This window comes from Lytechinus pictus, chromosome 2, assembly GCF_037042905.1.
Source record: "Lytechinus pictus isolate F3 Inbred chromosome 2, Lp3.0, whole genome shotgun sequence".
Lineage (NCBI taxonomy): Eukaryota > Metazoa > Echinodermata > Echinoidea > Temnopleuroida > Toxopneustidae > Lytechinus > Lytechinus pictus.
In genome coordinates, this window is record NC_087246.1 from 9,538,294 (window position 1) to 9,552,078 (window position 13,785).

A 13,785-nucleotide genomic window follows, 5' to 3' on the forward strand; every position below is an offset into this window, starting at 1 on the left:
CAACTTTGAAGGGGCCCTTTGCCCAAACGATATTACCATAGGACAAATACGATAAAATTAGTGAATTATAAATAGTAAATAATATATTCAATGGTAAATAGTGTTTAAGTTTTGAAAGTAATCCTGTAGTTTTGCTGATTTTTGAAGAGATCATATGAGGCTTCCATGAGAGATTCTCATCTAATAGTATATACTTAGGAATTGTATGTTAGAAACTCTTTCAATAAGGGTTTTATCCGCTATATATAATAGACAGTTCGGGTGATAGTATTTGTGAAAAATGAGAATTTGTGTCAAAATTTCCATTTGGGTAAAATATTTGCATGTGCATTGCTGATCTATATGTCTTATAATGAACATCTGCAACTAATGTATAATGTAAGCGTTCGACACGAAAGGGCTAGGATATTTTTTTTCTAATAAAGAGCAAATACTTCAAAATGTATTATTCGATATTGCGATGAAATGAGACCGGAATTGAACCTCCTTCTCATTCACACTATAATGATACCGACCAGCTATTGCGATCGCTATTCAAGAGAGAACAATATAAAGGGTACAGCTTTATTAAAAGGGCTATGACTATATAGTTTGCCTATTAAACTTTATAGGCCCAATTTGAAAATTCGTCATTTTTGGATCCCAATAGATGCTATAGGTGTCTGCAACTTGCAAGGGCGGATCCATTATTTTCTAAGGGGGGGGGGGGCACATTTTCCCGAGGATAAATTTGACAAGGACAAAAAAAAGGGTTTTAACCAAAAAATAAGGGTATTTCGTCCAAGAAAAAAAATGACAAGCAAAAAAAAAGGTCTTCACTTTCAAGGGGGGGGGGGGCACACTTCGGTTTTAATGGCCTTTTTACATTACAAATTTTAATTGTGCCTCTCAAGGGGGGGGGGGGCGGCTTTGCTTCCCCCTGGATCCGCCAGGTTCTCTATATAGTCAGGCTACTCTCATTGTTTTGAAATCACTTGGAGACGAATTAAAGAATAGGCTTTTCTCTATCAGCTAAGTGCTGGCATGCTGTTCTGCTACATAGTAAAGCCAGTTTTATTTTCTCGAACCACTTGGAGAGGAATTCGCGCTCGCATCAATAAATAGATACCCTATCATGGTTACCAAAAGTGCTTATATAGAATGTCCAGTGTTGGGTCGGAATATCACAGATTTTCAGCTCGCATTCGTGCTCGCGCGTCAATCTTACCAAAGTTGAAGATTGCTGAAAATAAAAAATGCGTTCCCGAAGTTCTGGCTTGACAAATTACGTAATAGTGCACGAAATATAAATAGCATGTCATCGAAATCCAGCACTATTGAAATATCAACAGGTGACTGTATAGAAATCACCCGAGAAATCAATGGCATGAAAGCCAGACATTTTTATCATTTGATGATCGAAAAGGAAAAAAGAGACCTCCCTTGTATTCATTTTTTGAATGATTTCTTTAGCTTGCCTCTTGAATTTAATTGGAAACGATTATTAGAGTTTAAACTTGATTTTATAAACGACAACAGGATTAAACAATTTAATTTTAAATTAATTCATAGAATACTACCAAGTAAAGACAATCTTTGCAAATGGAAAATTAAAAATGATATTTTATGTAATATTTGTAAAGTTCCAGAAACCAGTATTCATATTCTTTTTACCTGTCAAGTGGTAACAGCATTTTGGAAAATTGTTTCTAAATTAATAAATGCTTTGTTCGATGTAAAGATTGTTTTGAACGAAAAAATGATCGTGATATGTCATGAAATAGAAAGAACAGAAATGAATGTGGTTAACCTTATTTTAAATTTTTCGCAATATGTAATCTATAGGAATTATATTACAAAATGTTTTGGAAACGACAAGCATATGACCCATGCTTTTTATTTTATGAAAGATCTAAAGATAGAAATTCGAAATTATTTAAGAAGAAAATGTAATCAGAAGAGACTTGATTTAAAACAGGTCTCTTTCTTTCAATCCTTTAGTTCCTGTTTCGTTATTTTATCTATGTATATTTTTGTATGTGACTTTTGTAAAAACGATTGTAATTAAATATCATATGAAAAAATAAAGTCCCTCTTATGAGGATTAAAGAGGAAAAAAATCTTACCAAAGTTGCTTAGAATGTCCAAAAATTACGAGGGTAGGAAATTTAAGAATTTTCAGCTCGCGTTTCCCCTGTCGCATCAATTGTTTAGTAAGATATACCCATTCTGCTCATGCTAACAAAAACTGATCAGAATGTTCAATTTTCAGGTTTGCATAAATACCCCCAAGTATAATAGTTCGCGCTTCGAGCTTGCATTATTTTATTTGGCCTGTTCTTCCTTAGCTTGTTTGTATGTTAAAACCCGTTAGTCTTTAGTAAGGAATACCCCCTCAAAAACAACAAAACTCAGCTTTTAATGGCTGATCGGGAAAAATATGAATGAAAACATTCCTCATTCATTGGCGAAAGCTGGCCTACATTTTTTGAAAGCATTAAACGAGAGGTATCAATCTCTAGATTGGCGGGTTCGTTTCGCTGAATCAATTAATTAGTAAGCGATAATTTCAGTTTACCGGCACGGATTTTCACGTGTGGTATAAATCGAAAAGCTCTGCGCTGTAGATCCACTACACTACATTCCAAAGTTTGTTTAAATGGTTTTTATATTATTGTCCATGAGCCAAAAACAAAAAGCAGAGTTTTAAGTCGAAATGGGGAAAAGGAAACGTAACTTCAATGCTAGGGCACGTCAAATCGTTGACGATTCCGAGGTTAGGAAAGCCCATCGGACTCCTTGCGTGGCTGTAGAAGAAGTATCAACGGATGGTCGTTCTTCCCTGCCCCCGGAACTCCGGGGTGCAAGTCACAGCTGTGTGCTGGACAGCAATGCGCTGGTGTTGCCAGGCAAGAAAACGGATACCGATATCGAGACGAAAAGACTGAAAGCCGAGCAAAATCAGCCGAAGCAACTCAGTAAAAAACAGCGTAAGAAACTGCAGAAAGTACTGGAGCAGAAAGAAAAGAAAGGGAAGGTAAGTATTTTTGCCCATAACATAAAATTGATAAATTGTCATTGAAAAATTAAAATGTTAATTTACAATTACACGAGTCACGAGATCTAAACAGTTTGAAGTCATAGGATATGCAGAAATATTTATTGTATGTCATTCTGCTGTTCTAGTATTAGGGCCTACCTTTCTTCAAGTCAAGCTTTCATGAAGTTTCATCCGTTTGTAATAATTAATTGTATTAAACTGATTCATCTGGCTGGTACGTGGTAACTAGTTTAATCACCAGAAAAAATAGAGGAAGAATCCTACTCCTAGGTCATGTAGGTTGGAGGTAGAAAAAGGAGAAGAAGGAAAAAAGAAACTTCTATTATTTTTTCAAAGCCGAAAGGCATGAAAGGAGGAGGACAGTAGACATGGTAGAGTTGCCGCTGTGTGCCTGTCTGAAAATGAGGATCATCCCTGTTTTTAAGCAGTGTTTAAATAATAAATGGTTGTCTTTGTTTTAAATGACTTCTCTGGACAAGAAATATACGTGTAGGAAAGTTCATTCACCTGTCAACTGCTGACATGTGGCCGAGACTGATCGAGTGTGCTACAGTGTACATGTAGTCAATATACCGATTACTAATACTAGTCAATGTATGTAGAGTGTTTCATAGCAAGCTTATATGAAGATGGCAAGCCATTAAAAATAGTTAACTGGGGGCAATGGAGGTCACAGAAGCTATTTTTTAACAATCTCAATTTTATTTCGCCAAACATGTTGTTAAAAATGTTAGCAGCATTTCCCATTATTTTACGTCTTTTGGTCAGAAGTGGCTGGGGTTTGAACTTTCAACCTCCCAGTTGTGAGACGGATGCTCTACCAACTCTACCAACAATGTGCATTGTCTGAAAGTAGTTATGATGTGAAGGATATAAAATAATATTGTGTTTCATCAGATAAATGAACTGATTTTACATCAAAATTTATTTTGATCAGGTGCCTAATCAAAAATAAAATATATATAAGTTGTATATAAAACCCCTTTTCAAGCATGGAGTGAGCTATTTTCATTCCCTTCTATATAGTTATTCTCTCTCCCTTTTTATCCCCCCCCTTTTTTTTAACTCTTTTGAAAAATGGTTAGAAAACTGAATTTTGTTTATTTGGATTTTTCCAAAGATAATAATAGTAATAGGATATTTATATTGCACACATATCCACCTTGTTAGGTGCTCAAGGCGCTCCTATATTACCCGGCTAAGCTAGGCGTTCATAGCGCACACAGCTTCTTGAGGAATAACTTTCTACCGGTACCCATTTACCTCACCTGGGTTGAGTGCAGCACATTGTGGATCAGTTTCTTGCTGAAGGAAATTACGCCATGGCTGGGATTCGAACCCACGACCCTCTGTTTCAAAGTCCGGAGACTAATCCACTGGGCCACAACGCTGCACATGTATAGTAAATGATAATAGTAAATGAAACAGCTACAAAATAGCAAATTTCATCCATTTGCACTGCTTTGTTCACTATGGAATTGGCTGAAAATTCAAGATATCATGTTTGTAGCATTATAATAAATATTCACTAAATGTAAAGTAAGTGCTCAAAGGGCTATTTTTTAATAAAAAGGAAATGTAACCGAGGGAGGGCACTATATGGCTAATTTGAATTCTAATGGCTGAAAAATGCCATACTCTAATTATAACAGCTGAAAAACTTGTAATGACCTCTTCCCTTTTGTAATATTGGAATTTTGGATGATACCTGAGTATAAGTCACATTGCTTACCCTTTACCAAAGGCTATAAGTTGTGGATCTAGATTTTCAAATTTCTTTAATTCTCATTCTTTTGTCTCAATATGTTTTTTTACTTCATCTTTTTGCAATGCTTTACTTTCTTAGCGAGCTGAGCTCCTTGCTTCTCTGGCTGAGCATCAAGCCTCTACAGAGGAGATGTCAATGTTTTCTTCATTTGCACACATTGGCCAGAAGTCAAATAAAAGGTAACTCAAGAATAAATTTGAATGAAAACATGTATTCACAATATGAATGGATAGTACATTGACCCTACATATATACTGGGTTTAGGTTTTTCACACTGTGAGCATGATGGCTAGCCGTCTATGTAGGAGGAGATATATAAAAAAGTAAAAAACAAAAGAAAAAAAACTGTTATTCAACCAGACAAATTTCAGTTATCGAAATCTAGACTAGCTAGAGACATAATTTTTATTGATATGACGCCAGAAGACATGGTTAGCACCGGAATCAAGCGCAAAAGTTTGTCTGCATATCATCTAACTCTTATTTGTATGTTTGATGAGTTGTGCTGGGTGAATATTGGATACTATTGAATTCATGCGATATTTAGATAATATTGAATATTCGATAATGGTTTTATGAATATGTTTATATATTGCAATAACACAGTATGACCAAAATATTATTAATTATGGAAAAAAAGGTTCATAACTATTAACCAAAAATACTGCTCTGTATTGCTTTAAACCAACTCAGAACTGTGTACGTAAGTTGGTACTCAAATGCCCGCTCTTCATGGAGAAGCACTCATGAAAGCCTCACTTTCTGATAATGAATGTATTATTGTATATAATGAATTTTCAAACTCGCTGACATATTGTGTTATCAACAATATTTTTCTGACAATAATTGACTAACATTGACATGAAATATTGACCAGCACTACTGAGGTGTACTTTTGCCACGTTGGTTTAAGATTTAAGCTTACCCAGGAATGTGCTACATAATTTCTTACCTGTTTAAATGCAAGTTAATCAGTGTATTGCATGAAATGATATTAAAATGCAGGTCTGTCTTCTGTCTTATATCTTATGAAGATGTGAACCTATTTTTTTTACTGAATCTGACATGCATATTTCTCTACAGGAAGCTGGAAAGTACTGGCAATGTTAAAATTAACAGTATCAGTGGAAGTAACAAGAGAAAGAAATTACAAGAACAAGATTGTAAAAGCATTGATTCATCATCATCTTCATCCTCTGAAGATGAGGAAGAGGAGGCTAAAGACATGGAGAGGAATGAATCAGAAGGAGAGGAGCAACAGAGGAGTGGATCAAACATTCACCATACTAACAATAAATGTGTTGAAAGAACTTCAGTGAAAGAACAGAATTCTGCTGTTGCTTTAAATGATAAGAATACAAGAACTAAAGATGAAAGTGATAGTGAAAATAAGACAATGAAAGACGAAGTCAAAACTGAGCCTGCGACATATGTTCAAGTGAAGAGATCACCTGAAATTCAGGTATGAGTTTTATTTTATGCTCATCCATTTTGTATTTTCCATTAAGATTATGAAATATCAGAGAACTTGTTCGGATCAACTCTGATACTAGAATGAAAACTGAACCATTGATACATGAATCTTGATTTTATATTCACTTTATCTTTGACAGTCTGTTATATAATCTACAAGTGAAAAATAATTATTTCTACATAGAAATTGAAATTTCTCTATAAAGTCATAGAGATTGTTATATATTTTTTGCTGTTCATGGCTACCTGATGTATTAGGCACTGAAACAGTGAAATGCATTCTATGATGATTGTAATTGATGCTTTATAACATAAGTGTTAATTCAAATAGAAGTTACTTTTGAACTGAAATGTCATATGTTGTGTGGTGATATGATTGTCATTGTGAATTGAACTTAATATAGAAATGGACAGAAAATCTGCTGTGTTCTGAACTTTCTCCAGCATATAGGAGGTCATCAGTAGAGCAAAAGCAACCATTTACAGAGGCTGCTGATTTCACTCTCATATTTTTCATAAGGGTCAATTCCATATCAAATCAACCGATGCTTGTCACCCGACCCCCTCCGATTTTCTTTAAACTCGCACCAAATGTGCCCCCAAGTGTCTGACGGAAAATTCTGGAATATTTTGCCCCAAGGTCAAACGGTTGCTAAGTTACGGCCTCCCTTAGCAACCAATGTCTGGCCAAACAATAAAGTTTAAATAAAATTAGCTATTTTTGATTGACTGCTGGAGCCAAGTTTGATGACGCAGTGTTCTAATTTTCTGTAAATTGGAAGAACTTTTTAGTCTTAACACACACAATATAATTTGACATGGATCTGACCAGCCATTATTGCGCACAAGGTCACCGAACATGGTGTTAAGCGTCCAAGTCAATGTTTTTGGGTGCATGTTTGGAGGCACATAACTTCTAAATTCAATTAGCTTAGAACCCAATATTATGCATATTTGAAGACTATGACTTGCTCAACAGACCTACAAAAAATTGGCCCTACCATGCGTGTCAATTTCTTGTAGGGCGCCCTCAAAGTTGGATTTTTTCTAAAAGTTGCCAAGTTCAAGGTCACAAAGCACCCCTCGTCCCATCCAAGTGCGACCCCAATTTCTGTATACTGATAGACATTTACCTATATTTTCATGGGATACTTAACATTTTTTGTGACCGAAATGTTTAATAGCTGGTTTACGCATTCGAAAATGGTCGTAAACACCCCAAAATCGATGTAAAACGACACATACAAGTTTTCAGCACATTTCAAATTAGGATAAATCCAAAATGAAAAGGGAGCAATCACTGGTATTGTCTGTAATGGTAGTCTGTAATGAGTACTAAAAGGATATGCATCACAAATAGTTTGTCTTATTTGCAATGCCCTTGAAAAACACAGCTGAAAATCATCAAAAACAATAAATCGGGTCAATTTTCCGTAATGATAGGGCGTTAAAATGTGTTTACACCCACTTTCACTTGTTGGTCATTTCAATACTAATGGTGACTTTAAGCTGATAATTGCAAATCATGTTCCTTTCTGGTACTATTTTAAGCTCCAAATAATATATAAAGTCATATCTTTATCTTTTGACCTTGACATTGATCTAAAAATAGCTATAAATGCCCTAACATTAGCATATTCACAACATGTGAGCTTTACAACACATTTCAAAATTGATTTTCTCACAGACTAAATGCCTGATCATATGGATATTTGCAGTATTGGTAGTCCATAATGAGTACTTGGAAGATATAGTATTAATTAATTGTTCTTACATGACAATGACCTTGAAAATACAGGTGAAATCCACACAAAAATTAAATAATCCGCCGATATCCCATTATTATAGGTTGTTTACACCCACTTTCACTTGTGTGTCATTTCAATACTAATGGTGACTTTAAGCTGATAATTGCATGTCGTGTTCCTTTCTGGTTCTATTTTAGGCTCCAAATAATACATAAAGTCATATCTTTATCTTCTGACCTTGACATTGATCTAAAAATAGCTGTAAATGCCTTAAAATGGGCATATTCACATTTTAAGGCATTTACAGCTATTTTTAGATCAATGTCAATGTCAAAATATACATATATTACTTTATGTATTATTTGTAGCTTAAAATTGAACAAGAAAGGAGCATGATTTGCAATTATCAGCTAAAAGTCACAATTAGTATTGAAATGAGACAAAAGTGAAAGTGGGTGTAAACAACCTATAATGGGATATTGGTAGATTATTGATTTTTTGTATAAATTTCAGCTGTATTTTCAAGGTCATTGTCATGTAAGAACAATCAATTAATACTATATCTTGAAAGTACTCATTATGGACTACCAATACTGCACATATCCATATGATCAGGCATTCAGTCTGTGAGAAAATCAATTTTGAAATGTGTTGTAAAACTTACGGGTGTTGTGAATATGCCAATTTTTAAGGCATTTACAGCTATTTTTAGATCAATGTCAAGGTCAAAAGATAAAGATATGACTTTATGTATTATTTGGAGCCTAAAATAGAACCAGAAAGGAACACGATTTGCAATTATCAGCTTAAAGTCACCATTAGTATTGAAATGACACACAAGTGAAAGTGGGTGTAAACAACCTATAATAATGGGATATCGGCGGATTATTGAATTTTTGTGTGGATTTCACCTGTATTTTCAAGGTCATTGTCATGTAAGAACAATTAATTAATTCTATATCTTCAAAGTACTCATTATGGACTACCAATACTGCAAATATCCATTCGATCAGGCATTCAGTCTGTGAGAAAATCAATTTTGAAATGTGTTGTAAAGCTCACGTGTTGTGAATATGCTAATGTTAGGGCATTTATAGCTATTTTTAGATCAATGTCAAGGTCAAAAGATAAAGATATGACTTTATGTATTATTTGGAGCCTAAAATAGAACCAGAAAGGAACATGATTTGCAATTATCAGCTTAAAGTCACCATTAGTATTGAAATGACACACAAGTGAAAGTGGGTGTAAACAACCTATAATAATGGGATATCGGCGGGTTATTGAATTTTTGTGTGGATTTCAGCTGTATTTTCAAGGTCATTGTCATGTAAGAACAATTAATTAATACTATATCTTCAAAGTACTCATTATGGACTACCAATACTGCAAATATCCATATGATCAAGCATTCAGTCTGTGAGAAAATCAATTTTGAAATGTGTTGTAAAGCTCACGTGTTGTGAATATGCTAATGTTAGGGCATTTATAGCTATTTTTAGATCAATGTCAAGGTCAAAAGATAAAGATATGACTTTATATATTATTTGGAGCTTAAAATAGAACCAGAAAGGAACATGATTTGCAATTATCAGCTTAAAGTCACCATTAGTATTGAAATGACCAACAAGTGAAAGTGGGTGTAAACACATTTTAACGCCCTATCATTACGGAAAATTGACCCGATTTATTGTTTTTGATGATTTTCAGCTGTGTTTTTCAAGGTCATTGCAAATAAGACAAACTATTTGTGATGCATATCCTTTTAGTACTCATTACAGACTACCATTACAGACAATACCAGTGATTTCTCCCTTTTCATTTTGGATTTATCCTAATTTGAAATGTGCTGAAAACTTGTACGTGTCGTTTTACATCGATTTTGGGGTGTTTACGACCATTTTCGAATGCGTAAACCAGCTATTAAACATTTCGGTCACAAAAAATGTTAAGTATCCCATGAAAATATAGGTAAATGTCTATCAGTATACAGAAATTGGGGTCGCACTTGGATGGGACGAGGGGTGATTTGTGACCTTGAACTTGGCAACTTTTAGAAAAAATCCAACTTTGAGGGCGCCCTACAAGAAATTGACACGCATGGTAGGGCCAATTTTTTGTAGGTCTGTTGAGCAAGTCATAGTCTTCAAATATACATAATATTGGGTTCTAAGCTAATTGAATTTGGAAGTTATGAGCCTCCAAACATGCACCCAAAAACATTGACTTGGACGCTTAACACCATGTTCGGCGACCTTGTGCGCAATAACGGCTGGTCAGATCCACGTCTAATTATATTGTGTGTGTCAAGACTATAAAGTTCTTCCAATTTACAGAAAATTAGAACACTGCGTCATCAAACTTGGCTCCAGCAGTCAATCAAAAATAGCTAATTTTATTTAAACTTTATTGTTTGACCAGACATTGGTTGCTAAGGGAGGCCATAACTTAGCAACCGTTTGACCTTGGGGCAAAATATTTCATTTTTTTCTGTCAGACACTTGGGGGAACATTTGGTGCGAGTTTAAAGAAAATCGAAGGGGGTCGGGTGACAAATTGTCTAAAAATTGGTTGATTTGACGTGGATTGACCCATAAACAAAGATCTGTCTTCTGTTCTGTAGGAGGGGAGGCTTGCATTGCCAATTCTTGCTGAGGAACAGGTTGTAATGGAGGGTATCCATGACAACCCTGTTGTTATCATCTGTGGTGAGACTGGGAGTGGAAAGACAACTCAAGTACCTCAGTTTCTCTATGAAGCTGGTTATGCAATGTAAGGATCCTTTGTTTAACCCTTTCCATGCTATCAATTTTTTTAAGTTGATATAAACTTTTAAAAGAACAAAATTATTGTACAAATGATGGAAAAAACATGTTTCTGAGGAAAAAAAATGATCATAAAAGTTTCTAGAAAAGAACTAAGTATCAATACAAAGAAGAAAATTAATTTTCAAGTCATTTATATTTAAGGAAATGCCATGCAAATATTTGGACAAGATTTGCTGGGCATAGTAGGGGATAAGCTTTGATTGTAAACTCATGATATGGTCAACAATCTTGATATAAATCTATAAAGACATTGAACACATTTTTTAGTCAAATAGATAAAAAAAATACATGTGAAAGTGCATCTATGTAGGTGGAATATTGTGGAGCGTTGTGGCCCAGTGGATTAGTCTTCGGACTTTGAAACAGAGGGTCGTGGGTTCGAATCCCAGCCATGGCGTAATTTCCTTCGGCAAGAAACTGATCCACAATGTGCTGCACTCAACCCAGGTGAGGTAAATGGGTACCGGTAGGAAGTAATTCCTTAAAAAGCTGTGTGCGCTATGAACGCCTAGCTTAGCCGGGTAATATAGGAGCGCCTTGAGCACCTAACAAGGTGGATATGTGCGCAATATAAATACCCTATATTATTATTATTATTATTAATATTGAGAAATTTGAAGTAATTCTGCCATGTGTTGGGAACCAAAGTTGAATTTCTCAAATATACATTTGAATTTAGCAATTGCATTTTTAATAAGCCTTTTTTGTTTTGTTTTGCAGGAAAGGTCTGATAGGTGTAACAGAACCACGACGTGTAGCTGCAGTTAGTATGTCACAACGTGTTGCCAAAGAGATGAATCTACCTCACAGGTATGTAATTACTATGCCATCACATTTGCTTCATTGAGAATTGCTACAATGAAAAATCTGCACAAAGATTAATCCAGACTTAAAACCCTAATCTAAGACACGTATCCTACCCTGATGATGATCCCAGCATTTCCAAAACACTAAAGCCCTATATATCATAACCATAACCTAATGATGAGTTTTTTCTGCTGTCTAATGTGGGTTCATGTTTTTAGCTGTACTTTGTTATTTCTCTCATTAACAGTGTGGTTTCCTATCAGATCCGTTATGCTGGCAACGTTTCAGATGATACAAAGATCAAATTCATGACTGATGGTGTGCTAATGAAGGAGGTCCAGAAGGTTGGTGAAATAATAACTTACATTCTGAACTTAGTTTATAATACAACATATTTTAGCAAAAGTTCATCTCCTTGAGTAAGTATGTATATGTAGCTAAAGGGATGCACATCATAAACATTTGATGTTCTGTTTATTATTTCTGTTGCTACCCCTTTTTAAAGAACTAAATGGAAATTAAGTTAATAAGGTAGTATCTTGACATTTAGAGCAAGATACAATTCCAGTAAACATGGAATAGGGCTAGGCAAACTATTGATTTTTTTGTATACCTGTAAGTTTACTTCAAATTTATTGAACTTGAGTCAGAATATGGTGTACATGATTTGATATAAATTTGGGGAATATTGAAAGTTTTCCTGTGAGGAAGAGTAACTAGTCATAAATAACACTGATTTTTTTTCTACCTTAAAGAAAAGTTTATCTTAAATTACTGTAAAATTGTCATTGTTCAAAAGCAAACTCAGTCATATGACTGATCATGACCCTATTACCCTATCTTAGTTTCTGTTTAAATTAAGCCTAGATTTGAAATTATTAAGACCCCCTTGTCATGTCTGATTTAAAAAAATCTTTGTAAAAGTAATTTTTTTAATCCAACACTAATTGTAATTTCTACTCTTCTGGCTCATCCCAGTAACTATTGATTCTAGGTAAATGAGAAATTATTTTTAATTTAGACCAAACTGTCTAATTTTTTTTCTCCATATTCATATATTATTCCACTTTACAGGATTTCTTACTCACCAAGTATTCTGTCATCATCATTGATGAAGCTCATGAAAGGAGTGTGTATACAGATATCCTTATTGGTCTACTGTCCAGGATTGTACCACTAAGACATAAGGTATGATTTTTAATCTCATTTTCATTAAGGACGGGGCATTGAGTGTAATGTCATAAAGGATAATTGTGAATGAGAGGGAAGAAAATAATGAATATCAGATGGGTAGTTATAGGGTTTATAAATGAGGCTGGAAGTGATATTAATATATATAATTTGGTAAATTGTGGATGCTTTGTGATTTGTGTTGTGGTTCTGACTCTCTCCTTGTAATCACAGCAACAAATTCTTCCACATTGAGCTGAAGCTGACCCAGTTGAGGTTAATGAACACTGTAAGGAAGGCATTCCTAAAAAATCTGTGAGCACTGAAGTCACTTGCCTAGTTTAAATAGGAACACCTGGGCTCCGTAACACAAAGGTTTGCGATGGATTGCAATTATGAAAGAACCGCACTGATTGGTCCCTGGTCAGTATTTTAAACCAAATGCGTGTGTATCATTGATATATTGATTGGTCAGTTCATTTCGCGATTGATTGCTATTCTTTGTGTTGCGGAGCCCTGGAGCACCTAGCAAGGTGGTTATGTGTGCAATATATATACCCTTTGTTGGGTGGCCAGCAATACTGTCACTTCAGAGATTGTATCTTATATGCTATTGGCAGGATCATATTCATTGTTTGGTCCTTACGTATTAGTTGTTTTTGCACATGCATTATTTCCTTCTATTTAATCAATGTGTTTTATATTGGTTTGATATTCTAGAAAGGAAACCCTTTGAAGCTTGTCATTATGTCAGCTACTCTGAGAGTTGAAGACTTCACAGAGAACAAGAGACTATTCAAGGTCACTCCACCAGTCATCAAGGTACACACATTTATATTCATGTTACTTCCCTCCACCCAGGGTAGTGTTTCTTAAAGCTATTCATAAGATACCCATGATTTTATGCACAACTGATGACCTGTGACATGTGCTTAATTATATTCTTGATCA

The 13,785-nt window shown here is 34.8% G+C and overlaps 1 protein-coding gene across 1 annotated transcript in view; it reads left to right on the forward strand.

Moving 5' to 3' along the window:
• The first annotated feature begins 2,550 nt into the window (after nucleotides 1-2,550).
• The window catches only part of LOC129253584 (probable ATP-dependent RNA helicase DHX37), a 28,959-nt gene continuing 17,724 nt past the window's right edge, over nucleotides 2,551-13,785 (forward strand). The window contains exons 1-8 of the mRNA XM_064109028.1: nucleotides 2,551-3,016; nucleotides 4,887-4,987; nucleotides 5,892-6,270; nucleotides 10,653-10,801; nucleotides 11,578-11,667; nucleotides 11,912-12,008; nucleotides 12,739-12,852; nucleotides 13,555-13,656. Of these exons, the coding sequence (XP_063965098.1) occupies nucleotides 2,696-3,016; nucleotides 4,887-4,987; nucleotides 5,892-6,270; nucleotides 10,653-10,801; nucleotides 11,578-11,667; nucleotides 11,912-12,008; nucleotides 12,739-12,852; nucleotides 13,555-13,656 (1,353 nt within the window). The 5' untranslated portion in view covers nucleotides 2,551-2,695. The remainder of the gene's footprint in view (nucleotides 3,017-4,886; nucleotides 4,988-5,891; nucleotides 6,271-10,652; nucleotides 10,802-11,577; nucleotides 11,668-11,911; nucleotides 12,009-12,738; nucleotides 12,853-13,554; nucleotides 13,657-13,785) is intronic.